The sequence below is a fragment of the Numenius arquata genome, chromosome 10 (assembly GCF_964106895.1).
Source record: "Numenius arquata chromosome 10, bNumArq3.hap1.1, whole genome shotgun sequence".
Classification (NCBI taxonomy): Eukaryota; Metazoa; Chordata; class Aves; order Charadriiformes; family Scolopacidae; genus Numenius; species Numenius arquata.
This window is the reverse complement of record NC_133585.1, coordinates 21,259,125-21,285,195: the sequence shown is the minus strand read 5'-3', so window position 1 is coordinate 21,285,195 and position 26,071 is coordinate 21,259,125. Positions and strand designations below refer to the sequence as shown.

The 26,071-nt window shown below is 42.1% G+C and overlaps 1 protein-coding gene across 2 annotated transcripts in view; it reads right to left on the bottom strand.

The window, feature by feature from the left end:
* The window catches only part of PCDH15 (protocadherin related 15), a 383,455-nt gene that overhangs the window by 185,365 nt on the left and 172,019 nt on the right, over positions 1-26,071 (bottom strand). For both annotated transcript variants that reach the window (XM_074155034.1, XM_074155035.1), the window contains exons 11-13: positions 17,334-17,468; positions 16,038-16,187; positions 5,868-6,061 (exon numbers count right to left, since the gene is read on the bottom strand). In XM_074155034.1, coding sequence (XP_074011135.1) covers positions 5,868-6,061; positions 16,038-16,187; positions 17,334-17,468 — 479 coding nt within the window. The remainder of the gene's footprint in view (positions 1-5,867; positions 6,062-16,037; positions 16,188-17,333; positions 17,469-26,071) is intronic.

Genomic DNA, 26,071 nt, shown 5'->3' with positions numbered 1-26,071 from the left:
CCTGCTGAGGAAACCTGGCCAACCCTTCAACTGCCCCGAACCCCTAACCCGAATACACTGCAAACAGCGCTCCAGTTTGCAAGCTGAAGGCTCTTGTGGGAACGCTGACACTCACCACATGCCCTGCAAGGACCACGCTGCAGACCCGCTTGCTATTCAACTGCTCCAAATTGAGAAATGGAGCCAAAAGCCTCCCTGAAACTCAAAGAGAGATTTAAAATGTGGCTCAAAGGGACCTTTCTCTTGCATCTTTGCTCAGTTATCCCATCTGCCTTCTCTCCTGCGTGTTAAAAGAGCACCCGCGTCCCAGAACAAAACCCTGAGGAGAGCAAGTGTCACTGCGGGCACATATGTCCTCTGCATAAGCCCTTTGACAAAGCTGGGAAATCTCTGGGCTGCAGGAAAGAAACCTCTTCAGGACAGAGGATTTGCCCCAAATTATTTTTTTTGGAGGGTGGTGGTGGGTGAGTTGAGAAGAAAAACATGCCCACGCAACGAGCTGCTTCTTGCAGGGCTGGAAAACTCAAGAGTATTTTCAGAGACTCCTACCAGGATTTACCAGATATCTTAAGAGTTTAAACACCTTCTGTGTTAACTGATACAGTTCATTAAATACCAAAATGACACGTCACTGATCGATATTGTTACTTAGCTGTACAGGACTCTGACCGAGCGCGGTCGCCGCTGTGTTACAGATGCTTCACACCACCCTTTGCCAGCAGGTTTTAAAACTCCGCGCCGCTGATGGTAGCTGGGCAGACCATGGCCGCGACACCGTGACAGACAGCTACGCTGTAGGGGCTGTGTCACGCAGCGCCCTGACCATGCTCTGAGATAACCAACCCTGAACGCCCCGTCCAGAAGGACAAGTCCCATCCGTAAGTACCTGCTGCAGAAGGGGCACATCCATACGCGCAGCCCACGCTCCACCAGGATTTAAGAAAGGGAAAAAAAACACCAAACAGGAGAAGAATGAGGAAAAAAAGCATTGAGGAACAGCCCTGTGAGCATCGAGGAGGAGAAGGCGGTTGTGGTGCTCCAGGTGCCAGAGCAAAGACTCCCTTGGATCCCGTGGCGAGACCTCGGTGGGGCGTGGAAAGGTGTGGGGAGGAAGGAACAGCAGAGTGGGGCTGTTCGGGACTGACCACTGCCCCAGTCCCCATCCCCTGCACTGCCCGCAGGCGGGGGAGCTGGGAATGAAGGAGTGAAGTTGAGCCTGGGAAAAAGGGAGCGCTGCTGGTTCAGTTTTTATCTATTTCTCACCATCTAAATCTATTTTGATTAGCAGTAAGTTAAATTAATTTTCCTCAAGTCAAGTCTGCTCTGCCCATGATAAATGATCTCTATGTCTTTATCTTGCTTTCTCCCCTTACTTTCTCCCCTGTCCTGCTGAGGAGGGAGAGCGTGAGAGTGGCCGGACAGGTATCTAACAGCCAAGGTCAACCCACCACTTGTACATTAACAATTAATACAAGCTGACTCTAATGAGCCTTCAGTGTTAAACTGCTCCACTGCTAGCCATGTCGTGACAGCCTAGCAAACATCCCTCAGTGCCCCAAGCCCCTGGCTACCAGCTAGTCCAGGGCAATCCCAAGCTCCTCACGGATGGTGATGCTGCCTTGCCACAGCCGTGTCTCTTCGGAGCAAGTGCCGGATTCGCTTCCATCTACAAATACAGGAGATGAGGATCTTCCTGCTTGGAACATAATAGGCAGGTCCTCATTTGATTTAATCACCTTTTAAATACATAACTCGCACTGAAATGCATCAGTGAATGGTAAAGCCTTACCATCTATCACATACTTGAGCATTTAAGGAGCTGAATTTGCAGATGACCGACTCAATGGATGTAAACGAAAAGCAGCGTGATCAGGGGAAGACAGGCAATTACAGCTAAAGCTGATCATTCGGTGTCCATTACCTCCTTATATACTTAGGTACTACAGTCACTTTCCTGTCCTGTCTATTTTAAGATACTGCCTCACAACCCACTAATCTTTCTGAATCCATGTTCCACACTTACATTGTCGGAGTAAAAAAAATAAATACTGTCACCAAGCGCTCAACAAGAGGCACAAAGGAGTAGCAGGCAAAACCTCACTTCAGCACTGGGGCTGCGTATTTTCTCAGGGTAGCTGCTATCTGTGTATGATACACACATCCAAACGGTTGCAGTTTAGCGTGCATTTTTCTTTCGCTGCTGAATATTTAATAAAAACATATAGTTCTGCATTACTTTTTTCCTATTCCTGCTACACCTTAATAATACCCAAGCCGATTTATTGTCTTTCAAACTCTAAAAAAAAAAAAAAAATAGTTTCTGTTCATCACAATGGTAAGCAAATTTTCGCCAAATCTTTAAGATCACGAAAGTAAAGCACTAGTAGTCTGCAAATAAAAGCACCGTAACATCAAACAGCTACTTTTTCTCATTCCCAATCCATTTGTGATTAGCGCTTTGCAATTGTAAGCTCTTCCTTTTCTGTGTGCTATATACAGCCCATTTAAGTGGCTGGCAAAATCTACTTTGGCACGGGAAAGGAAAGGAGGCAGAGCTGAGCCTTCCAACAACAGCAGCTGGTGCAGAAACTGCTAAACTTAACTATAACATCAGTTCTAAAAAGCTAAAGTTCATCTATAAACTTTTATACTTTGTACAAACTTAAGTATACTTAAAGTACTAAAGCGTACTTAAATATACCTCAATACATTAATGGTGCTTGCTATAGATGGAAACTTTAGTAATACTCAGCAAAATATCTTCTTCCATGCACAGTCGCCTGCCAAGAATTTAATATCATACCATGCAAAAAAGATACACAGGATGGCTTTAATTTTAAATTTGTGCTTACAAAGGCTACGGTGCTACAGTTCCTGAGCCAGCTTTTGTAGTTTGGTCTTGCTTTGTGCATAAGCAAAGGGACAGTTGAACCCCAGCCAAGGGACACAAGACTCCAGTTAGCTTGGTAAGCCCTGCAGCAGAATCCAGATTTGGGGAAAAAAGCTTAATATTTGAAATTACATCTAAATCCTTTATTTATTGATTTATCTTCCAGGGCACACACCTTCCTGCCTGCAGATACATAATGGCTAGGTAGACCAAGCCCATTGCTATTGGTCTGTAATACTGGTTACTGCCTCCACCAAAGCATCTTGGTGGGGCACTGCCTCCCCCAAGGGTCATCTTGGCCCTTGCTGCCAAGAGGGCCAGTGTAATCCTGGGCTGCACAGGGAAGAGTGTGGCCAGTAGGTGGAGGGAGGTCATTCTCCCCCTCTGCTCTGCCCTGGTGAGGCCACAACTGGAATACTGCATCCAGTTCTGGGCTCCCCAGTTCCAGAGAGACAGGGAACTACTGGAGAGAGTCCAGCGTGGGGCAACAAAGATGATGGAGGGATTGGAGCATCTCCCTGATGAGGAAAGGCTGAGAGAGCTGGGGCTCTTTAGCCTGGAGAAGAGAAGGCTGAGGGGAGACCTTATGAATGCTTACAAGTATCTAAAGGGTGGGTTGAAGGAGGATGGAGCCGGACTCTTTTCAGTGGTTCCCAGTGAGAGGACGAGGGGCAACGGGCACAAGCTGGAACTTGGGAAGTTCCATTCAAATATGAGGAAGAACTTCTTTCCGGTGAGGGTGGCAGAGCCCTGGAACAGGCTGCCCAGGGAGGGTGTGGAGTCCCCTTCTCTGGAGATTTTCAAGCCCCGCCTGGATGCCGTCCTGAGTGATGTGCTCTGGGCAACCCTGCTTTGGCAGGGGAGTTGGACTGGATGAGCTCTAGAGGTCCCTTCCAACTCTGACAATTCCGTGATTCCGTGAATGTGAACCACCTAACACAATGTGACAACTTTGTACTAGGAGAAGCAAGAAGTTCCTACAACCCCAACTGTGAGATACCGACCACCTCACCGCCAGAAGGAAGGAACTAAGGAGATGCAAAATGGCAGTTTTAAAGACCTCTGAGCTGTAGCTCACATGAGCTCTCCCTGGCTTTTCTCTGTGTGAAATGTCAGGAGGCTGCTTCAAGCACCACCAGCTCGTTTCTGGGTTTCCAGTCCTACAGAAAGAACATCAGGAAGGCAGCAAAATCTTTTTATCTAAATGTACCTTACCAGACAGTAAGAGCTGTTCACGTTCTTTCTCCGCAGCACCTTGCTGATGGTCCAGCGCCCCCCCCACCTTGATTTCTTAACCATCACAGACACAGGAAAAACAGCTCTGGGCCCCCAAAACACCTCAGTTCAAGGCCAGGCTGGCCCTGGGGCCACCTACTGCTGCTACAGGAATACTGCTTAGATGGAGTGGTTTTTTGAACACACATTAAAAGCTATGAAGCAAATTACATGCTATTAATTCCATGAAAGGGGAGACAAGCAGAAACGACAAGAAAGGAGAGCTTTTCCACTTTTGAAGATTATTGCAATAAAGACATTTTCAGAGGAGGAAGCACATGCTCCCAACATACACCATCAGAAGTACATATTTTTAGACAATATAAAGATTTCTCAAACATAAAAGGACCTGATAGCAATCAAAGCTGTATTGTAGGGGCTACTGTTGTTGAGGCCACGTGGCTGGATTCTGATTATGGTTTTTTTATTGATTTTTCTCCTCCACTTCAATACTATGCTAGTACTACACAAAAGTAAGTGCATAATAGTCCGCAATCTTCTCAGCACTACTAACAGCCTACTATCAGCTACCCTGAGTGGGTTATCAGGAAAGCAAGCAACGGAGGGAAAGGAGAAGAAAATTTAACCAGAAGACTGTGTTACCAGATATTAGCTTTATGAACAATTTAACAATCTGAATACAAAACTGAGGGTTTGAAGACTACTAAAACCAAATTAGACCATTGACATGGGAACTTTTGAGTATCTGAAAAGTGTTTCCAGTTATTGGAAAATGTAATTATAAAATATGTGCAGAACAGTGTGAGCAGCTTTCTTGGAGACATGATAGAAGCAGCAGGTCCTAAAGAAAAGCCAATGACTGAAATTCCACTTTTGAGTAATCTTTCCATCTTACATTCCCCATTTGAGGAAAAGAGAAAAGGTTGTGGGAGATTTAAATGCTGGAGACGACTGTTCCTCTCTGCCATCCTCTTTGGACAATGACGTTGTCACATTGTCAACACCAGGCTTGGACACGAGAGCCACTTTCATGCACCCCCCTACCTCTTCATGAAATGACAACATTTGTGCACAATTGCCATATGAGAAACATAAAAGAAGCAGGTAAGCGGCACTTGGTACCTTTATTTTTTGGAACATGTGAGCATCCTATTCTAACCATACTAAATTTGCAGGCTGCTCTGCTTTATCAGCTGGCAGAGAACAGAAATAATTCTGCCAGTGAGAATTTAGGTCTAAGCCAGGGCAGTGCTCACCACTGGCACAGCTTGTTAAGTATATCCCCAGCATGCCAATCTGGATGACCTTGCACACCCTATACCCGGAGAGAAGGTCTCCAGCTCAGCAACCGGACTGTTTCTCATCCTTTCTGCATCACAGCAAGCTGCATTCTGAACAAAAAGCATCTCCCTTCTCACTTGCTTTCTTCCTTACATCCCTTCACTTCAATTTCTCTTCCCAAATGGTCATGCACAATGACAGCACAACATGTGAACTTTTAAAAAATAGGCCATTACAAGCAAATGCAGAAACGAAAACTCTGTATTGTAAGGAAAATGTAAACAAGGAACAAAAAGTGAAAGAATTCTAGTATGACACTTATCCAAAACGTGATCCTTACACCAAAAAGAACACATTGAACTGTATTCCAGTGAGGAGTCATAGACGCAAGGGTGCGCCACACTTCTTACGCCCTGCTAAGCACTGATTACAAAATTAGTTTCATTATAAGATGAATTACCTTCTCTGCGCAGGAGGAGCACTATCAGATGCTTTGACAGTGAGAGCGTAGGATCGCCCCACTGACAATACAACTCCTGGAGCAATGGTGATAAGGCCTGTTCGGTCATTGATGATGAAGTCTCCCTGATCCCCAGCCAAAATTTCATATACTATCTGTCCATTGGGTCCCTCGTCCGCATCTACAGCGGTGAGCTGCAATTCAAAACCAGAATGTCAGCACACATGGTTCAGTGTTGTATTTTAATAGTTTTTTTTGTAAGGCAACTCAGTAGGGGGTAGAGGAAGTAGAGGGGAAACTTGAACACCTGTAACATATGCAGTGATTTCTAATTACTGTACAACAAGGATACAATTTAAATGAAGGATAATAGGTGTAAAAAGCATCACGAAGCAGAGAAAAACTGCTTTCCTAATATTGCAAGCAAGTTATTGTAAGATACGAATTAAGAAAACTAATTAAGACCAAGTTTACTCTCCGTGGATTGGAATTTATAACGCTTCCTATGAAGGTGGGAGGGGGGAAGAAGATACTTATTGTGTTGCAAATGGAACAAGAGGATCGTATTTAATTACTGAAAGTTCCCATCCCTCTCTTCACGCGACAGCCTCGTTACTGCCAGCAATTCTAATATCCAGGTCTTGCATGTGGAAGCCCTTGAAGTGTGGAACTGGAGAACAATGTTTGTGTTGCTCACGTGTGCCCGTACGGTCAAGGCAGCGGAAGGCAAACGGCAGCCGCTCCCCTCCGGATACACAGGTAGGGAACACGACCCCGCACATCACAGACGTGCAAGGCCCATTTCACTCGGTGACGTGCCACCACCTCCCTGAAAGGCTGTGTTTGGGGGGGGGGAACCCCAGAGCCATGGCATAAATGCAACTGAGCACGTACTTCTGTGCTTTGTCACCTCTACGCCATAGCTCTGCCGGGACTGCGATTACTCCCGCGTGTAGTGTTTCTTCTATGTAATTGTACAATTTTGATTCTAAGCATGAATCTAAGGCCTGCTATTTTAGATCCAAATTATCATGACGCACATAATGAAATGAGGGGGTTCTTCTCTTGCCCCTGGGAAAGGCAACGGCTTTATCCCCCTTCCGTAGTGTGCTGTGCTAAATCAAACGCTGGCACGCACGGCCAGAAAATATAGCTCAGTCATCGTATTTGTTTGCTTTTAGCCAACCGCCAAGTACCAACGGCTCTGCCCTGCCACAAAGCACGTCGCTAGCAATCTGAGATTTCACACCAGACCCCCGCCGCAACAGGCAGAAATACACACAAGCACCTCAGCCGTGCCAGCTGACAGCCCCATGTCCTACCTCAGCCTTTTCACCTCTCCTCTTCCTTTACACACACGTAGAATAACACGAGTTGTTCTACATACAACATATAATCCCACAGCAAATTGCTCACAGTGCCTATCACTTGACTTGTATTATTACAATTAAAATTGCACCTTAATTGTCACCATATTCGGAAAACAAAAAGGAGCACAGCGTTTTGTTACATTTCGGGTCGAGTCACCAAAGTGCAACTAAACTACACAAGTACCTCTGGGCTTCCTAAGGTGAATTTCTTCTTCCCACAGGGCTCGTGCTGACATGCACGCTGCTTTCTCAGTTGGCTCTTAATTTTGTACGACTGCAGATTACCTCAAACAGCACACGGGATGACAAAAAGGAGTACGAGCAGTACTTGGACACGGGGGAGGACACAGTCACAGGAGGTGGTAGCAGGGCTGCCTGGTACCAACAGCCGTGGAGTAGAAATGACAGGGAACGATGGCACAAGGGGCTCCTGCTGCTCCCAGCTGCTGCTGAGCAGTTGGAGGTGGGAAATGGCAAGGGGCACCAGGAGGTACAGCACCAGAGCCTCCCCTCCCGGGATGTACAAAGCGGTAAGAAATCCCAGCCTCAGAAATGATTCCCTGCGGGGCAACTAAAGCCAGAATGAAAAGAAAATAGACGTGTAGCTTCTTGAAAGGTCTCTGCTGGCCTGTCTGCTTTGGCTTTCTCGACACAAACACTCATGCCAGTGGGCAGCGTGGCACACAGGATTGCCAGTGCAGGATTTAAGGGTAACACACGATGACACAAAACCTCAGCGATGACTGTGAAGCCCACGGCAGGATCAACAGATGTGATCTCGGCCAGGGCCAGCCAACACAGCAGGCTAAATGTCTGCCTGCCAGACAGCCTCTTCTCATCTCGGTGACACTCTCGAAGTTGACAGCAGAAGTTGATCTAGCTGCTTTAAAGGATAATCTCAATTCTTTATGCACATAGACTCAGTGAAATATGAAATCTCATATGTAATATGAAAACCAAGAACTAAGCCAACAATAGCTGAAACAGAATAAATTAACTGAAATGCTAAAAGAGAAGTGATTTACATGTACTAAGTGAAGTGGGGTTTACCTTCTTTGTTAGGAGTGAAAGCTATTACTGCTGGTGGGGACTGAGTTACTTTATGGAGGACCTACCATTTTTAACATGCCATAGGTTGTACACACTATTCATCAACTGGAAAGCATGGTAGTTATTTCTCTCCTGAACTAATCCGTGTTCTGCTTCTTTCACACAGAGGTGATCCAAAGCAAATTTCCAACACAGAAGCATTTAAACTTAAAATCAGCTTAGATAAATTAAATTCCTTTGTCATAGATGTTTCCTTCCAGCAATCCAGACTCATCGCTGTTGTGCTCGAATTAGCAAATCTTCTCAATTCCCCCTCCTATAGTATTTTGAGACATCCCATAATATATCAAACACAGAATAAACCCCTGAAATACCACCCCAAAAAATCATCAAGCAGAGATAATTTCCTCTTAGAAGTTTAAAAAACAAATCAATATCCATGTGTTAGTTTTTGAGAACGTTTCTATCTCATTCTATATTTCCTTTTGAAATTGTGAAAAAAGCCATCCTATAAAGACTTTTTGTGTCTATCCTATAAAGCACTTTTGTGACATGCTTTACATTCCATCCATATGATGTCTTGAGATACCAATACATTAACTTGCAATGGTCAGAGTCAACAGACCAAAATTCAGCATATAACCCAGACTTCCACCACCCTCTCAGGGTTTAGAGCTTAAAGCTCTCTCCAACTCCTTTTCCTTCCACTCGTTCTATAGTTTTACACACAACTGAATGTGTTCATTAACCTCGCAAGGAGTAACTAATAAACTCAGTGACATAGTTAGGAAAAGTGCTGTTATAACCTTCTCTGCTGAACTTCAAAAGTAACACACACAAATAGATAAATAAAGGCTTTAGGCAAAATACAGGGTCCTAAGGATTTAATGACAGGATTTGGACCAAGGCCAGTTTTTACTGTGACGACATGAAAATGGAAATTAACTGACTATGCAAGTACATAGAATAATAAGGTTCATTAACTTACAAATACTGAATGCTTGAAAAGATAAGTGATTTGAATAATGTTTTGGGGGCAAAACCAGGAATCAAGAATTAAATAGAATTAAAAGTCAAATAGCTGCCATAATATATAGTTCTATAACCATGTATGGTTGTCCAGCTGTTCCAAACCGATAGAGCTTCATAGTTAACAAGATTTGAGGAACACAGTCTAAAATATACAAAGAAGTACAAAATAAGATTTATTTTACTTTCCTAAGAAATTTTTTGCATCCAGCAGTATCGGCTTCATTCCACTGAAATTTAACGTTTTGCAAAAGTTTTGCAAAATAGGCACAAATTCTGCTGCAGCAAGAAGTGGTTTTCTTGGAAGGAAAAGGAGACTTACAACGATGGCCTTACAGCTTACACATTCCTCATCACTACATAAGCTCTGCTCAAACTCACTTTATACTTGCAGGAAACTGGGCTTCAACATTTGAGCTGCAACCTTTCTGCAGCAACACTTTCAGTGACCTTGCCCTAAACAGATAAAGTGATTATCAACCTCTCCAGTAACCCTACATTTATCAACAAAACCTTCACCAAAGTCGGTCTGACTTGCACTGACCTAAAGTGAATACTGCAGAAACCATGAGTCCCATCGGTTTGCCTGCCAACAGCTCTCTTTCAAATGAGTGTTCCAGTCAAGTGAGTGCCAGGCTCCAGAGCCACGTTCAGCACACATTTATGTTGTATAACGGTGCCAAGGAAACAGTCCAGTTACTCTCCAGAGCAGCACACCGGTGAGAAATGCCAGGCTGACAGAACTTAGATGGCAACTACACACCCTCCTCATCCCTCTGGGGCTCAGCGGTACAACTCAGCCATTGGTTTCACCAGGAGAAGCAGTATCACAGAATGCCATGGGGTTGGAAGGGACCTCTGGAGATCATCTCCTCCAACCCCCTGCCAAAGCAGGTCCACCCACAGCAGGTCCCATAGGAACGTGTCCAGGTGGGTTGGGAATGTCTCCAGAGAAGGAGACTCCACCACCTCTCTGGGCAGCCTCTTCCAGGGCTCTGCCACCCTCAAAGTGAAGAAGTTCCTCCTCATGTTTAGGTGGAACTTCTTATGTTCCAGTTTGTGCCCATTTCCTCTTGTCTTATCCCCGGGCACCACTGAAAAAAAGACTGGCCCCATCCTCCTGATACCCACCCTTTAAGTATTTATAGGCGTTGATCAGATCCCCATCAGTCTTCTCCAGACTAAACAGACCCAAGTCCCTCAGCCTTTCCTCTTGAGAGATGCTCCAGGCCCCTCATCATCTTTGTAGCCCTCTGCTGTCCCCTCTCCAGCAGTTCCCTGTCTGGAGAATACTGAATATTCTGGAGGATACTGAACTCAATAATGAGTTTCTACGTGTCAGGGGCGAGCAGGATTGTGATGAAGATATCCCGAACTTGAGCCAACAAAAGGCAACACTAACACAGAGTAGGTCAAAATACATTTTCCTTCAGATATTTCACCAAGTCTCTATCCATTACATTTTTACTTAAGTATATAAGAGCATTTACTGAGAAATGCAAACATAACCCAGTTTTGTTTTCTGCTTGTGCCAATAATGTTTACTTTGTAGTTGGGAATTAATATGCTGATGGACTGAAGGCAGAGGGCTGCAAATAACCACATAAATACAACCTTAACTGTGGTTTGGAGACAACTTTTACAAAGATTTCCTCTAAATCGTAGCTTTATAGCAAGATGCGTGTTTAAGAGCTGTAAACCATGAGCATACATGCCAAGCTGCAAATACCCAACCGTGTCTCCAAGACGTAATTTAGTATGTGTCTGTAGGCAAGGATGGCTCCGGTCACACGTGCATGTTTGCAGGGAGTGGAAAGAAACTATTTAAAAGAGACAAAGTGGTCCAGCACTGAGAAAACACATTTGGAGTAACGGCAAGAAAGTCCCAGAGGAGGCATTTATTTAGTGGCTCTAAATAAAATTTGTCCCTGCATACAATTGGAAGTACAGTTACTGCTTGAGACTAACTCTACTGTGAGCAAGAGATAAGCGATAGAAACTTTACTCCCTGCAGTTTTACCACGTTTTATCTTTTTTCCTTTTATTTCTGACCTTCAGCACAATGGCCGTTTTTGCCAAGACGTGTAAAGTGAAGTGCTCTGCGTGACCAGGATCTGGGGCAGGACCTCCACATCCACTTGCACTGGTGACCTTAGGCAGAATTGTTTCAGCTCGCCCAAGGTGAGCAGGGAACGTATTCATCCAGTGTACAGCTTATTTTCCATTTTCAATCACGGAGTTATTTAATTGTTCTTATAAGAGAGCCCTTGAACATGGCTCATACCTTTGCAACAGGAAATTAGGTAAAAAATAAGATACACAGATAAATTAAAATAGGTTCTTTTGGCTTCATAAATTTAAAGCAGAGTAAGAACAGCATATACTTCTTCAGGCGAGTTCATGACTTTTTCTGTAAAGAGAACAAACACAAAATCTTTCCGTGGGCCAAGGAAGACTTTGACCTTCAGGCAATTTTACAGAAAGATTTAGGTGGATAATGTTTTTTGCCATCCTCTGTCCCTTCTCAGCACTCTCATTTTCTTCCTCAATATTCTCTGTGCCCTGCATAGTGTATCCTGGATATAGAAATAAGAGGTGTCTAAAGAAATAGAGTGGATTTAAATTACTTGTGTGAAATATTACTGCATTATGGCTGCATACTCCAACCATCAAGGAGCAACTATTTTAAATATCTGAGTCACAGGAAGAAAGTATTAACAGAAAAGTGAAAAACAGAACAGCAAAATTATAAGAATATAAAACTATGGAATTAAGTACTTTAATAGGTTTATTATCAATCAGTCTTTCTAGTGATAATTATTATTTACAATATATTTATCTGTTTTAAATGACAGATTTCTCCATCAGCTATTGGCATTCTCAGGGAGCACAATAAAACACCTATAAAAGCCAAAGGAAAATTCAGGTAAGAAATTCTCAAGCTGAAAGGGACAGAACATACAGATAAATGAATTCAACTGAGAAAATATTCTTCTCAATCAAGGCCTCGAACAATCTTCTAAGTACTCAGATTAGACAACTGAAATAAAAACTTCCCAGAGTACTTGTTTTCAACCCCCCAATGGTACTGCCATAGCCCCTGCCCAAGAAGGCAGGGAGCAGAGATTTCATGCTCTGCTCCGTCTCCTCAGAAAGGGGAGGGAGGTCACTGCTATAAAGGGGACACGCTCCTCTGTCGTGACACCCTTCAACTTTCTGAAAATGACCCAAAAATCCAGGCAAAGCTGCAGCTAACACCTAGAACTGGAAGGCAAAAGGTAGATTAACCACCACCACCAGGCTCCCAGATGAAACCAATGCAACTCAGTAGCACACCGATTTGTTTTGCTCATTTCTCTTGAAGTCAACAGGGACAGGAGGGAAGTGCCTTGCTCTAACCACCCAGGGGGAACAAAAAAAATTGGAAAAAAAAAGAAACAATTCACTTGTAATGGATTTTTTTTTTCCCCCTGCTATCTGTGGTTATTTTCAAGGTTTTTCTTTTCAGGATTAAAATCAAAACAAGTTCCCACAAAATAGGACAACAAGCAAGTGTCAACTGGGATTATTCGTACATTTTCACGCAACTGCACTCAGCAAAAAAAAGAAAAAAAAAATCTTAATCCCTTATTACCTTCAGGATAATAAAAGCAAAGTGTCAACTACATGAGAGCACTTACACTGCTATAGCAGAAATCTGCATTTTTGTAGAAAGATTACAGGCTTCATAAAAGAAATACTTTCTTGATCATCCCTGAAAATAAGTCTGGGTAGAGAGTTAAGTGGAAGCCAGCACTTACGTGTAAATGATTGTGAGACTGCACAGATCCACTGAAGTCGGTGCTCTTTTTGTAACCTACTTTCTCTGATTAGAGAAAGTGGTTTTTACAGACTAATCATGTCTGACCTGAGTCGTTTTCCCCTGGAAACTATCACAGCTGATCACCACCTTGCAGCAGAGAATCTCAAATGATTCTTAAGCCCATGATGAGGCAGGGTTAGATAATGAGTTTGCTCCACACACAGAGAACAAGCTAAGTGTATCATCAAAATCACTGTATTAGCAGTTAAAAAAAGGAAAAAAAAAAAAGAAAAAAAAGGTCTGTGTTCCATTTGAGAAGGGATTTATAAGGCAGAAGCAAACAGTGATCAGGCAGCACATATCCACGTTCCTGGTCTGAGGAAACCCATGGGTATTTGTGGCACCACAGACTCAGGGGCTGCCCATAACTGCACAGGACAAATCCCAGTTCTCACACTCCTGTAACACTGGATGAAAGACTTGGTGCCTGCAGCCCCGGCAAAATAACAAGGTGAGCAACTTCCCATATACCCTAGCAGCCTGAAATCATTATTTACTGGCATTATCAGTATGCAGAAATTTTAAGATTACTCTTAGCTTTTCTTTTGTCAGTTTGTTTATAAACTCAGATCATCTGGCAATATAAGATTAGTTGAAAAACAACCCATCTCCCAAAACAGCCAGAATTTTCTACCCTCCAACTCTGACCACGTTGTAAAACTCACATGGTCTGAAGGTCACCATGTGTTGAGCTTGCAGACAGAAGTGTGGAGGAGGGAAAAAACTCACTCTCGGAACTCTCACATTTTCCAAAATAATTTCAATTTTTAGCAGAGGCGAGTTTAAGGCCCGACTTCCCCACTACTCATTTCCAATTCACAATGTCCCTCTAGCAGGGACCTGTTCGAGATCTACGTCAGGCGGCAGCTAAGTTCAAATGCTCCGCACAATATTTACATCTAAACTTTTCTTCTTACATTTCAGCTCCTACGCTTCTTCATCCTTGCAGTGTTTCTAATCTGCAGAACTCCACTGATCTGAAGGATGCTCTTTATCCAAGCAGCTACAGAGTGTCAGTGGGGGAAGGCAAAAGGTACCTGCTGCGATGGGCAAGGGCAGGACATCATAATCTCTCAGACTGAACCTGCTCACCAAGAAATAATTTGTGCCTCCGCTGAGCTAATTCTGGTGGCACAGGCTAACGCAGATGGTCTTGCAGAGCCGCCCTCCTGCTTTATCCCAGAAGGAACAATTTACTGAGGAATTTGTCCTCCTGCTCTTTGCATGCCTCCAAGGTCTGAAAATATCTGCAGTCAAAACACCAGACCAGCACGTTCCCTTTGAACACGTAAGTACTTTAGCATCGCAGCTGGGTTAGAAAAGCACAATAGCTGCTCTGCTTCATCCCAGGCATCACAAATACAAGCCAGGCAGCTCAGAACATCCTGAAGGCCAACCCTGGATACTGAAACCATTCTTCTCATACATGCTGCAATCTCATTTAGTGACACCTTCTGCCTCATGTTTCCTGGCGCATGCATCTTTAAGAGGAAGAATCACTTAGATAGGCAGATACTTTAAATCCATAGCACACCAGCCTGCCTGATGTCCTGCACAGCAAAGGCCATGTGATAACCCTGATGATTTCCTTCTGGACTAGAGAAAGAAAAAAAACCTTGATTTAAATTTTTTAAGTGCTGTACGTATCTCTGTACCTTAAATACCAAGTGAATGTATTGCACTCACAAAATCCACATGTTTATACATGGAGCGAGGAGTTTATGAGATACCACCAATACAACTCCTGATGTCAACCCCTACGCCCAGCTCCTGAGCTCTACTGGCCTTTTGCTCATTCATGACAACAGTATTTGGTGTTTTTTTTTTTTTCTTTTGCACACAGCCTTGTACAAAGCTTGAAGGAACTTAATTATGTTTGAAACATTTATCTTTCCCTCAAATCTTGCTGAAAATGTCCCCATGGCTCTCATTGACGCTTTTAAGCACTTGTAGCCCAGACTCATGAAAAGACAAGAATAACACTAATGAATATCCAAAGATAACAAATGCAGTTCAAGCAGGGCATATGCCAAAATGGGCGCTGAACTCTCTTTCAATACGGTTAAATCACTGCTGCCTGCGTTTGCTTGGTTGCTGACTGTATTTCAGAAAATTGTATTTTATTACTTAAGCCAGCTGATCAATTGGGGTTTTTTTCCAGTACTGCCCATACTTCCCTACTACTTCCCATACTGCCTTCGACCACCCTTGAATGCCGACCTCCACTTACAGCATCTTGTCTTCTCATCCATCTCGACTGGAAGCACTCAGGAGCGCGGCTGAGACCCTAGACGAATTACCACCCAAAAAAGCTTTTTTCCATTAACTTCAGTGCAGCCAGGATTCACCTCCGGTCTGCGCTGAAACATTAATCAGTGCTCGCAAACTTTAATTAAAACTGCTGCTCTCTCTGGGCCTGTGTTCAACACTTTTGTCATTGCTCGTTTCCTCCACATGATGAAGCCTACATGACTCTGGGCTTCTGTAAAAACCAAAAGGTTTTATAACATGGTAAAATATTTTTGGTTATGTTCTACTGAACTGTTTACCTGTTTTCCCAAAATCTTGTCTTTCAATATCCTGCTAATACAGGAGATTTTTTTTTTTCTTTTGAGATTTTTCAGATGAAAAGGTTTTGTCAAACTTCAGCTGAAACAGCTGAACTGCAGCTATACATCTAAGATAGGCCTATCATTTAGTATTAGCAACTTTTTAATAGCTATGTAACTAATGAAGTGGATGGAGATACACAGACTTTATTTCTAGCCGATTCCAGTACATTTCCAATTTGTATTAACAAGACCATTTACTGCTAACAAAGACTGAGTTAGCAAAGCTAATAAAAGGACCTGAAATTACCTTTATAACGCCTTCCCCGGGCCTCATATCTGTATAAATCTTGACACTGTATGATATGTTGGAGAAGGTTGGGGAATTATCATTCGCATCGATCACCACAATATTGACTGTCACTGGGGCACTCTCCTGTACACCATCAGAAGCTGCCATCTTCAGGAGGGGGGAGAGGAGGGGAAATAAAGCAGAACAGAAACATATTTTAATGGTGTATTCTTAACACAATTCCAACGATGAGAAAATTCAGTATGACAAGTACTAATCAGCATTTCATTTTTCACTTTTGTCTACGTTTAGGAGTAAATTACAGGAGGCTTCAGCTGAGCTGGAGCCTGCAGTGTGCAAGGCTCAGGGCAAAAGCGAAATGAAACAGTGCCTTTAAAAGATATGGTGTCAGATTAGCAGGAGAAATAAGAGGGAATAACTGTTTCCCAGGGTGAGGGCCAGTCCCAGGCCGGGATCTGAGCTGCAGTCCATGGCTGGAAGGGCAGAGGCTGTCCCCAGCTGTGCTGAACACCCTCAAGAAGCAGGGCTTGGTCACAGCTCACAAACCCGTCCGACGCTGCGAGTCTCACCTGGGCACTGCCACACACGGGAGCTACTACACATCTGTAAAACTTCAAAGACAGCATTTTAAGGTGGGACTTCAAGAGCTAGACACCTTCTTATTTCAGAGAGGAAATCTGAGCTCTCCTTTCAAATGCTAAACGGATAGCAAATAGGGAAGCATTGACTTGGAACCCCTGCAGAGCAACGGGGTTTCCCTTCAGCACATTTGCAAAGGGCTTTAGGGCTGCTAAGATGTTTACTCACAGACCAGAAAACGCCTGAGGGAGTATTAAATCCATTTATACTTTTTTTTTTTTCCCATTTTTTTAAATACTGCTGGCTGTGGTATATGTTCACCTACTATTTTAATTTGTACCAGAATAAAGCAGAAAAGCGATCACAGGTGTCATGTTCCTAGCTCAAGGGTCAAGGTGGCCGTGCTAAGTACAAAAGAGGGAGCCAGACTGTGTCACGGAAGGGTGGTGAGGGGCAGGACACAAGCCTGGGACCACGGAGATGATGCTGGTAGGGGGATCTAAAACGTTGCTATCAAACCAAACACAGGCATTTCGGAGGAGCACACTACCTCAATTACCAACTCCCCCCCTCCCCTGGCATTGCTGCTGCTCATCCTTTCCTGTTTTAATTCTTCTGTGCCACTTTAACGGTCTACAACAATGTTGTAACTAATGATTTTTCAACACTTGCTCTGAACAGTGCCTGCTGTGCCTTCAGGTGCATGTAGCTTACCGAGAAGGTGTAAAGCTGCTGGACTTCTCTGTCGACAGGCTGCAGCAGGGTGAGGTAGCGGGTGATGCCACTCTGAGTCACAGTGAAAAACGTATTGTAGTCGTTCAGAAAGAGATGGAGCTGGGGATCCTTGGTCTTTAAACGATATTTAAAAAAAAAAAAAAGCATTTTATTATAAACTCGCATATACCGTTAAGTTCCCAGTTACTCAATGCAAGCGCTCGTTTCAGTTGAAACCTAAATAAGGAGAAAGTACAAATACTCTGACAAACTGAAACTACAAAACCGTAAAAAAAAAGTAAATAACACTGCTGTAAAAATCTAACCTTCTTGATAAAAAATGTATTACAAATACACTTTAACTTATAGAGTAAGTAAACTCAATGGTAAACAAATACCTGTATCTGATAGTTTTAAATAATTTTTTTTTCACTGAAACAGTAGTTTTTAAGCCAAATATAAGTTACCAATATAAGAAACCAGACTGAAGCATTTGTCTTCAACGATATTAAAAACAGAACAAAACTTATCTTGAATAATGGAGCAAATAAAACAGTTGGGCTTATGCAATGAAAAAAAGAGAATCATATATGTTGAAGCTTGCCACTAAATAGATGCTGTTCAGAGATTCTCTTTATGTCTCGAAATGAATCAAAATATATTGAGGCAGAATTGTGAATCTCTCAGTCGGCCAGGTGAAAACCATAGGAAAGCAACTGTGGTATAATTTTCAATAGGAAGTAACATTTTAAGGAAAAAAAAAAAAAATCAAGGCATTGCAAATGTGTTACTCGTGACTGCCCTGAGTACCCTGCCAGGAACACAAATTTCAGGCTTGGATGGCTCGACGTACAACTGGGAGAGCACCAAGAGTGGTGCTGCAGTTCTTCTGCTGACTCCAAAACCAGGGGACAACATAAAGATTGGGCAAAGGCTCATGAGATATCCTCGGCACCCAGTCAGGAACTTGTCCTTCCAATTCCATCCTCTCTGCCAGCACAGTTGGCAGAATATAAGAGTATGGGGAAGAAGAATTAAATGTTTCCTGGGGAAAAAAGACTGAAATTAATTTTGGGGCAAACAGAATCTCAGCTAACAGCAAGGGGAAGAATGTTTCTGCCACGGAGAGAGTCAGAAGTTATTACTGTATTCACAGGGAATACGGCAAATTAATTAAAGTCCAGAACCTCAGGTCATTTCCTTCCAGTGTGAACTCATCAGATGGATACAAAACTGCAAAATGCCCTTCCTTCCCTTAGTCCTTACCCTGCAGCCTGCTGGACGCCAGCACAGAGCAGGCAAAAAGGGTGTTTAAGCTTAATATGCCCTGGTGGTTCTGAAAAGCCCCGCAAATTAAGGCACTTTTCTGGGATGTCTCTGTTGTTGAAATGACAGAAAGGTGAGTCATGACCTGTATGAAATACCCCAACATCTTCCTCCATCTCTTTAAAGATGCTATTGAGTTATTAAAGTGATTAGACTGCAAGGATCACTCTACATTACAGTTTAATTTCAAAATAAGTTACATTATCTTTTATTGCCTACAGTATTCCAACAAACATTTCTGTATTCTTGTATATAGTCTGGTTAATTAAACCTGACTTAATGTGCAACTCTTGGTCATTAGTTATTAAGGTTATTTCTGTTATACGAAGCAAGGTTACGAGAGAGAAATGCAAATGTGATGAGGCAAAACACAAAAGGCTGGGAGATGAGTCCCTTAAAAACTGTCTTGAACTGCCCCAAATAAGGCAGGGATGAGAAATCAGAGGACTGGCACCATGAATAAAACATAACAGAAAATCCAGTGACTGCACGATGCATAATTTAAAAGTATTTTTACCGGCTACATTCCAACATAATTCTAGAGAGCCCACCCCATACAGAGTAGGGGACACAGTGCGGTCAGAAATAGCTGAATTCAACTAATTATCCCAAAAAGTAGCATGATGAAGAACATTCCCTGAATATTGTCTCCACTTGGATCCCAAATGCTTCTGGCAGGTTAACTCCTGTCATTACTGTTATTCCTACGTAATTAAAAAAAAAAAAGAAAGCAGAGCACTGGAAAGTTCACCGGTCCCTACAGTGGAGCAGGCATGAACACTTCAGCTAACTCTCACATGCACTAAGTATCATAATGAAATACTACCAGGACAGATCAGCACAACAGAAGGAGAAAGAGAAACGTCTTTTAGCAATTCAAAATACTCTAAAGCACACAGTTTGGAAGGCTAAGATTATACCATTTAAATGAGAAACCATTTCAGTTGCTGAAAGCCACATGAAAGAAATAGCACGGCGTTCCAAATGAGTCATTTCCTATTGCCTAAAGCTTTGTTGCATCTATGCCAGCTTTCAGTAAAATTAAAATTCATTTTACGCTAGCAATGCAAACGGCAACCTCCTTTTTCCATGAAAAATTACATACGGTAATTGGCAATAATTGTTCACTTTGTAGACGTTACAAAGTTGGTCAAAAATTTAATTTAGAACTCCCTGGTTAGTTATTACAGTTCTTGCTTGTCATGCCATTTTGAACACTAATAAACAGTATTTTTTTCCTAATTTGTTATTGAGAAAAACCAATGATAGAGATCCCATTTACTCCCAAAGTAATCTATCCTATTCCTTAGCTATTCCTGTATTAGAAATTTTATCCTAATGTGTAATTTAAATCACCTTTACTGCGATCAATGCCTGTTTCTATTACCTTCCGTGCATCTTGGACCTACAAAACAATTTTTTTCTTTAATCTTGGCATTGCTATGCTTTTACATTTTTATCACATTTTGTGCAAAAAGGAAGTCTGCTCGACTTAACTGTGAACAATTTACACGGCATATACTGTGAGAGAATACAGTTGTGGGAAACAACCCGCCTACACTGCCAACACCATTTCCAATACTTTTTTTTTTTTTTTTAACTATTATGTTATTTTGGGGCCTGGACCTAAGCACCGTGATTTCTGACTACATTACCGGGTCTAGCTTGTCTCTGATAAATTGTTTAGCATGATAATTTTAAGTAGAAAACTATCAGAATCCACACAAAAGAGTACACATGCAACCCTCAAGGACCATTTCCAGCACGCTGTTCAAACCTGCTATGGTTTACAGGCTTCAAACAGACTATTAGGTACTTTTTAAATTAAAAAAATACTTTTTGTAGAGGAATTATACAGCGACGTACAATTATTAAATTAACATAAAGCAATCACAACATAACCACGGTACAACTTTAGGCCCTAAAGGAATTTGGTCCCGTCTGTTTAAAGGGCTCTTTGCAGGCTTCAGAGAACAAGTGACAGTCCCACTCCCAAATAAACACCGACAGGGCAGAGAAAAACGGGGAGGACAGGAGACATAAATAAATACATCACACAATGGAAAAAAAAAAAAGGTAATTTTGCAAACATAATACCCAATACCTACGGGAGTGGCACCTGCTGCAAGCTGCAAAGAAAAACACATGATACAAAATGAATACAAGTAAAAAAAACACAACCCTGATATGGACGGACATCATAAAAGCGGTACATTTGGGGAAAAAGTGGTTACAGACAAACATAAAATGAAATGAGACACTGAAAGTGCTCCAATGATCTCTTAATAAACCAAGCCTGGGTTTGAATTTGTTCTGCTTGAAAATCTCTGGAGAAGTTCCGGAAAGTCTGAAAGCCTGCGCAGATGTTAATGTTACATTTCTGCTGCTCCGATCCTCCCATAAGGGCTTACAGCTCTTCCTAAAACAAACAGTTTTCCACAATTTCCTCAGATAACACCAAAATTACATAATATGGTCAAGAATGAGCAGACAATGACACATTCTGTATGTGCTTCAACATCCTCAAGGACTTTTTAGAGACAATATATTTGGCTGTGAAATTCTTCAGGGTGTAGCCAGAACAAGCTCCAAGAGCATCAGAACTGCTTGGGCTTCCCGATTGCTAGCACACACTCATCTCCAAAAAGCTGTAGCAATAACAAAGATAATTTAAGGACATATCTTGGTTTTCCAGCATTCTTCATGTGGAGAATGATCAGCACTGAAACACCCACAGAAGAAAGCTGTTTTGTTGAGGAGATGTTTCCAGCATTTGTCCTCCTCATTTCCGGGTGAAAGTAGAAAATCTTTTCCACTCGTGTCTGTCTTTGAAAAAAATCTGAGATTCACAGTCCTGCAGAGCTAAAGAAAGTGAGATTCTCAGTCCCATTGATGAGGGCTTTGCAAACAGACTGGGCTGGCCCTGACCTCGTTGCTTTTCTCTAAGCTGTGTGAGACAAGTTCTGCAGGGCCTGATGAGATGGTCCTCCAGGCCATCTGGTCCACAACACTGTGATGACAATAGCTAGGATGGAACAGACACAGCAGACACCGCATCTGAAGTGAATTTCCTGCGTCTTTAATATTACCATTAGGTATTAGAAAAACAACCTGAAGCGCAGCCTCCTGAGAAGTCTTCATGGTGGCTTTAGTCATAAAACCACTAAGATCACGAGAACCCAAGGAGGAGAACAAATCAAGTCTAAATTCTGAGCTACTGAAAAACTGAGGGAGGTAAGCCAGTCTAAGAAGACTTTGCCCAGGCCACCCAATCAATAGTTTTTTCTCCTTAAACACTTTAAATAATATTTAATTGTACAATTTAAAATAAGAATTAAAAAAAGCTCTACAACATTTACATTGTCTCCATTTTGGAGGAAAAGGTGTCGAAAGACCAGTAAGAGAACCAGGATGGATCCTGAGCAGTGCTTTAATTCTGAATTCTTGCAATCGCCACCAAAACCCCTCCACTCCCAGCACAAATCAAGGGCTGAGGCACAAACATGACTGTAAAGTCAGGCACTAAAAAATTCTGCAACACTTTTTAGACTTTTTCTAGTTGGGGTCAAGGGCCATGCCCCTCCCGGAGTGAAAAGCCCACAGAGAAATTTTGAAAAAATCATCTTCTGTTCCTCATACAACTGAGCCATTCCTGGGAGATGGCAAGAAACAAATGCCAGCACCTTCAGTGCTTCCACTAATTAGCAATAGCGTTTGTTTAAAACAGGCCAGATATAAAAAAAAAAAATTTCCTTGAGGACTCCAGGGAACTCAAAGAGAGAAAGAATAGCTTCAGAAGGCAGAAAACATTCACAGCTATTCATCCTACACAGATAAAGGAAGACATACAATGCTACAGTAGTGATTTGATGTTAAGATTTTTATTTTCCTTCTTAAGCAGAAAGATTCAGAGAAGAAAAAAAACCTTATCTTTATAAATCCTAAAGAAAGAGAAGCAGCCTTTTTGCTTTGTCTTTCCCCTTTTGTTTGTTTTAATAATGATATTAATGGGCTGATACATCTGGGAAGAATATTTCCTGAATTATTCTTCTGTAATGTGACTATTAGTGTCGCAGAAGTGCTATACAGGGATAGCAGTATTATGAGAACTCTCCTCTTGAGAGGACACTGGCTGCAAAACCAAGTTCAAACAATAACAGTGAAAGATATAAGCAATCAGGCAAATATTAGACAAAAAGGCTTCAGTATTTAAAATGCTTCAGTACTCCTGGTTAAAAAAATCCATTATTTTTCCTTATCTGGATATGTCATTGAAAATCCATAACCTGCATTTGTAGTTACATTTAAAAGTTACTGTATCCATTATTTGCTCTGCCCTGTAAAATAATCATTCTTTAACATTTCCCCACAAGCTCTCTGGAAATACGGCTGTTGAGCAACCACCTAATTAGTTTGACTTCAACTTCATAGATAATAGAAGCATAGAACAAGAAACTGGTCTGGTAGAAAAGGATGTGGAGAGGAACCTACAGGAATAACTGACCCGCATCCTAACCCACTCCCCGGGGATGCTGCACGGGGCTGCAGGCATTTGCAGAAGCATCAGGGTTCCCACACAGCTCCTTTTCTGAATGCGCGCTGGGACACCTCAAATGCTTTTGAACCCATGCTGGCACGCCTCATAAACTTGACATCAGTTCTGTGTTCTAACGAGCGATGCGCAAATTACCTTACACTCCCAGTTTATTCGTCAAGACACTGCGTGTGGCATCGGTAAACACCTCGGTGGCTGAGCAGTAAGTAACGGGTATGAATGCTGATGGGCTGCCTTGAACCTGGAAGTTAAATCCTCGGTTTTGTTGTGTTTTTTTTTTTTAAAGAGAGATTCAACAAAAGTTGGCATACAAGGCGGTAAGGTGGGTACTGCGTAGCTTTTTCACCAACCCTAACCACCTGAGCAGAAGAAATTAGCACTCTCCCATGGAAGTAAAAGAGTAAGGAAGGAAGCGGCTTGGGAAGCCTTATGCAAACAGCAATCAGAGCATACTGTTTAAATTCCTAATCTCAGCTTTGGTTTACTCAGGTCTTAAGGTACTCGTGTGGCTTAATTTAATTTATGCCATTTAAACAGACCACTTAATTAAACCAGCACTCGGCAGTGCTGCTCTAGTTAAAGGTCTGTTTGCAAAGCCACATCTATAAATTAATTTTTGGAAGGTTTACAGCAGGACTCTTATAATTCCCACAAGGTTTAAGTTTAGAATGTGTTTTGTTTTTTTCTTAAGATACACAGTTAAGATGACCACTTTCTTCCTGCATTTATCTGAGGACAGGGACATTTTAATATGAAATATAATCTCAACCGATTTGTCAATTAGGAGACTGAATGCACTGTGTTTAGCCAGCGTCAGTACTGGAAACTAATAGGCACAAGCAGGTATCTTGGAGGTATCCTGTTATTCACTAACCAATTTAAATAAAAACATGATGTTAACCAACCAAATGTTAAGTCCACTAGGAAACGCTTTCGGGCCCTTGAATGGTCATTTCCTGTGGATATGAACTTTCAGGCCTATTTATACTGAGACAGAAATATTTAACAACCTCTAATCAGCTGCCCAAAGCAGCTTGTGCTCAACAGTGATAAACTTGTTTTTCGTTGCCTTTGGAGGCAGATTATTTAAGCTATGTTAATGCTCCCAATTGAAATACCTGCTGCAGATTGGATGGATTTTTTTTTTTATTATAATTAGTGATGCAGTTAAAACCACAAATATTTGGGCCACACCTATGTTGAAATTTCTATTGCAGGCAAACACAAGTATGTTAATGAACCATCCTATTCAATAGCCAAATATTTAGATAACTGCATGGGAATATGCTGATGTACCACAGGAAAGGCACAACAATAAAATATGGAGCCCTATGGTCAAACTGCTTGTTATGAATTTCAGAGCATCCCTCGAAACTTGAGGTATTGAACTTGTACTGAAAAAATCAGTAATGGAATTACTTTTCCCCACTTTTGGTGGGGAACAGAAATACCAGGATTACAGCAAAGACCTCATGAAGTAGTTTATATTAAAGGAACAAGTTACTCTTCCATGCAGAGGTTTATGAAATTAAATATTTGCAGTTTGAGAGCATGCAAATATCATGTGCTATACTAACCACCTGGTAGTTCCATGATTCATTCAGAGTCAGCACAAATTCAGGATTTAACAGTTCAAAGTAATCTTAATTTTCAGTCTCGTACAGGTTCTAATATGCAGTTACATCAGAGAACCTTGCATTATCAAATCTGCCTTTGACATCTTGTGGGTAGAGTGGTGCAACTGTCAGGGAAAGGTTAATCAGAGCACTATTAACTACAACCTGAAGAACCTCTGGAGGTTAATGAAGTCCAAAGTCTTTCTGTCATTCCTTTGGTGTAACAGTATCGTCTACTAGGAAATGGGAGAGAGTGCAGAAAAAACCACAAGCATGGAAAACTGCCACATAAATTTAAGTCTGAACTATGACACTGAATCCTCTTTAATTAAAACAGTTGTTTTGAATTATTTCAAGCACAACAGATTCAGTCGCTCCCTCACCAACCGTGCTGCGGGACTTCTTTTACCGTTGCGGACTTTGTATGCATAGTAGGATTTTCCAAGGTTGTTGCAGCTACAAAGCCTTGCGGGCAAGTATCTCAGTCCCTGGAACACTGGTGGACTTGCAGACAGAGAAACACCAGCAGCACACTGTGGATTAACAGTGAGATTTTTGTACTATTTTCAGCAGTGCATCGCCCAAACTGGCAATGTAGCAATCCAGGCAGAAAGGGTTCACAAGAAGCTCTCCGGCTTGCCAAAAACTCTGCTCTGAGTTTCAGACCATACTTATCTAACGTGCAAGTCTATCAGACAGACTTGCTTGGTTTCAGTTTTCCACCCTTGGGTGATTAATAGCCTCTCTTCCCATTTTTGCAAAGTTAATACGCAGCCACATGTTTTGTAAGATGGGCACCAATGGTGCCTAAAATTCCAGATTTCTGTAACAAACAGAACCGAGGCATATTAGAACCAAAGGGCTTCACTAGTACTTTCATGGATAGAAAAAAATAGACAGCAATTTCCTTCTGCTAAAAACATCTAAAAATATCCCCATGTTTTTGTGTTTAATACACATAAGGATCACAAAGCTAAAAGCAGCCTTCTGAGAAAATCTCTCAAATTAGTAGCTTAAAAAGGACTGAGAACTGTGGACACTAACTCCTATGGATTTCTGTTGTGTTCAGGCACACATTACCTAAATAGATTTTATACAACACAATCAGACAATGTAAGTATAAATACATACTGATGCCTGCAGACCCTGCTTACTCCTGTTTTAACCAACTTACAGGATCCCATTAACTTGATCAAACAAGAAAACTGCTCTGCTTTTAACGAAGGCAGTGCTGAACAAGA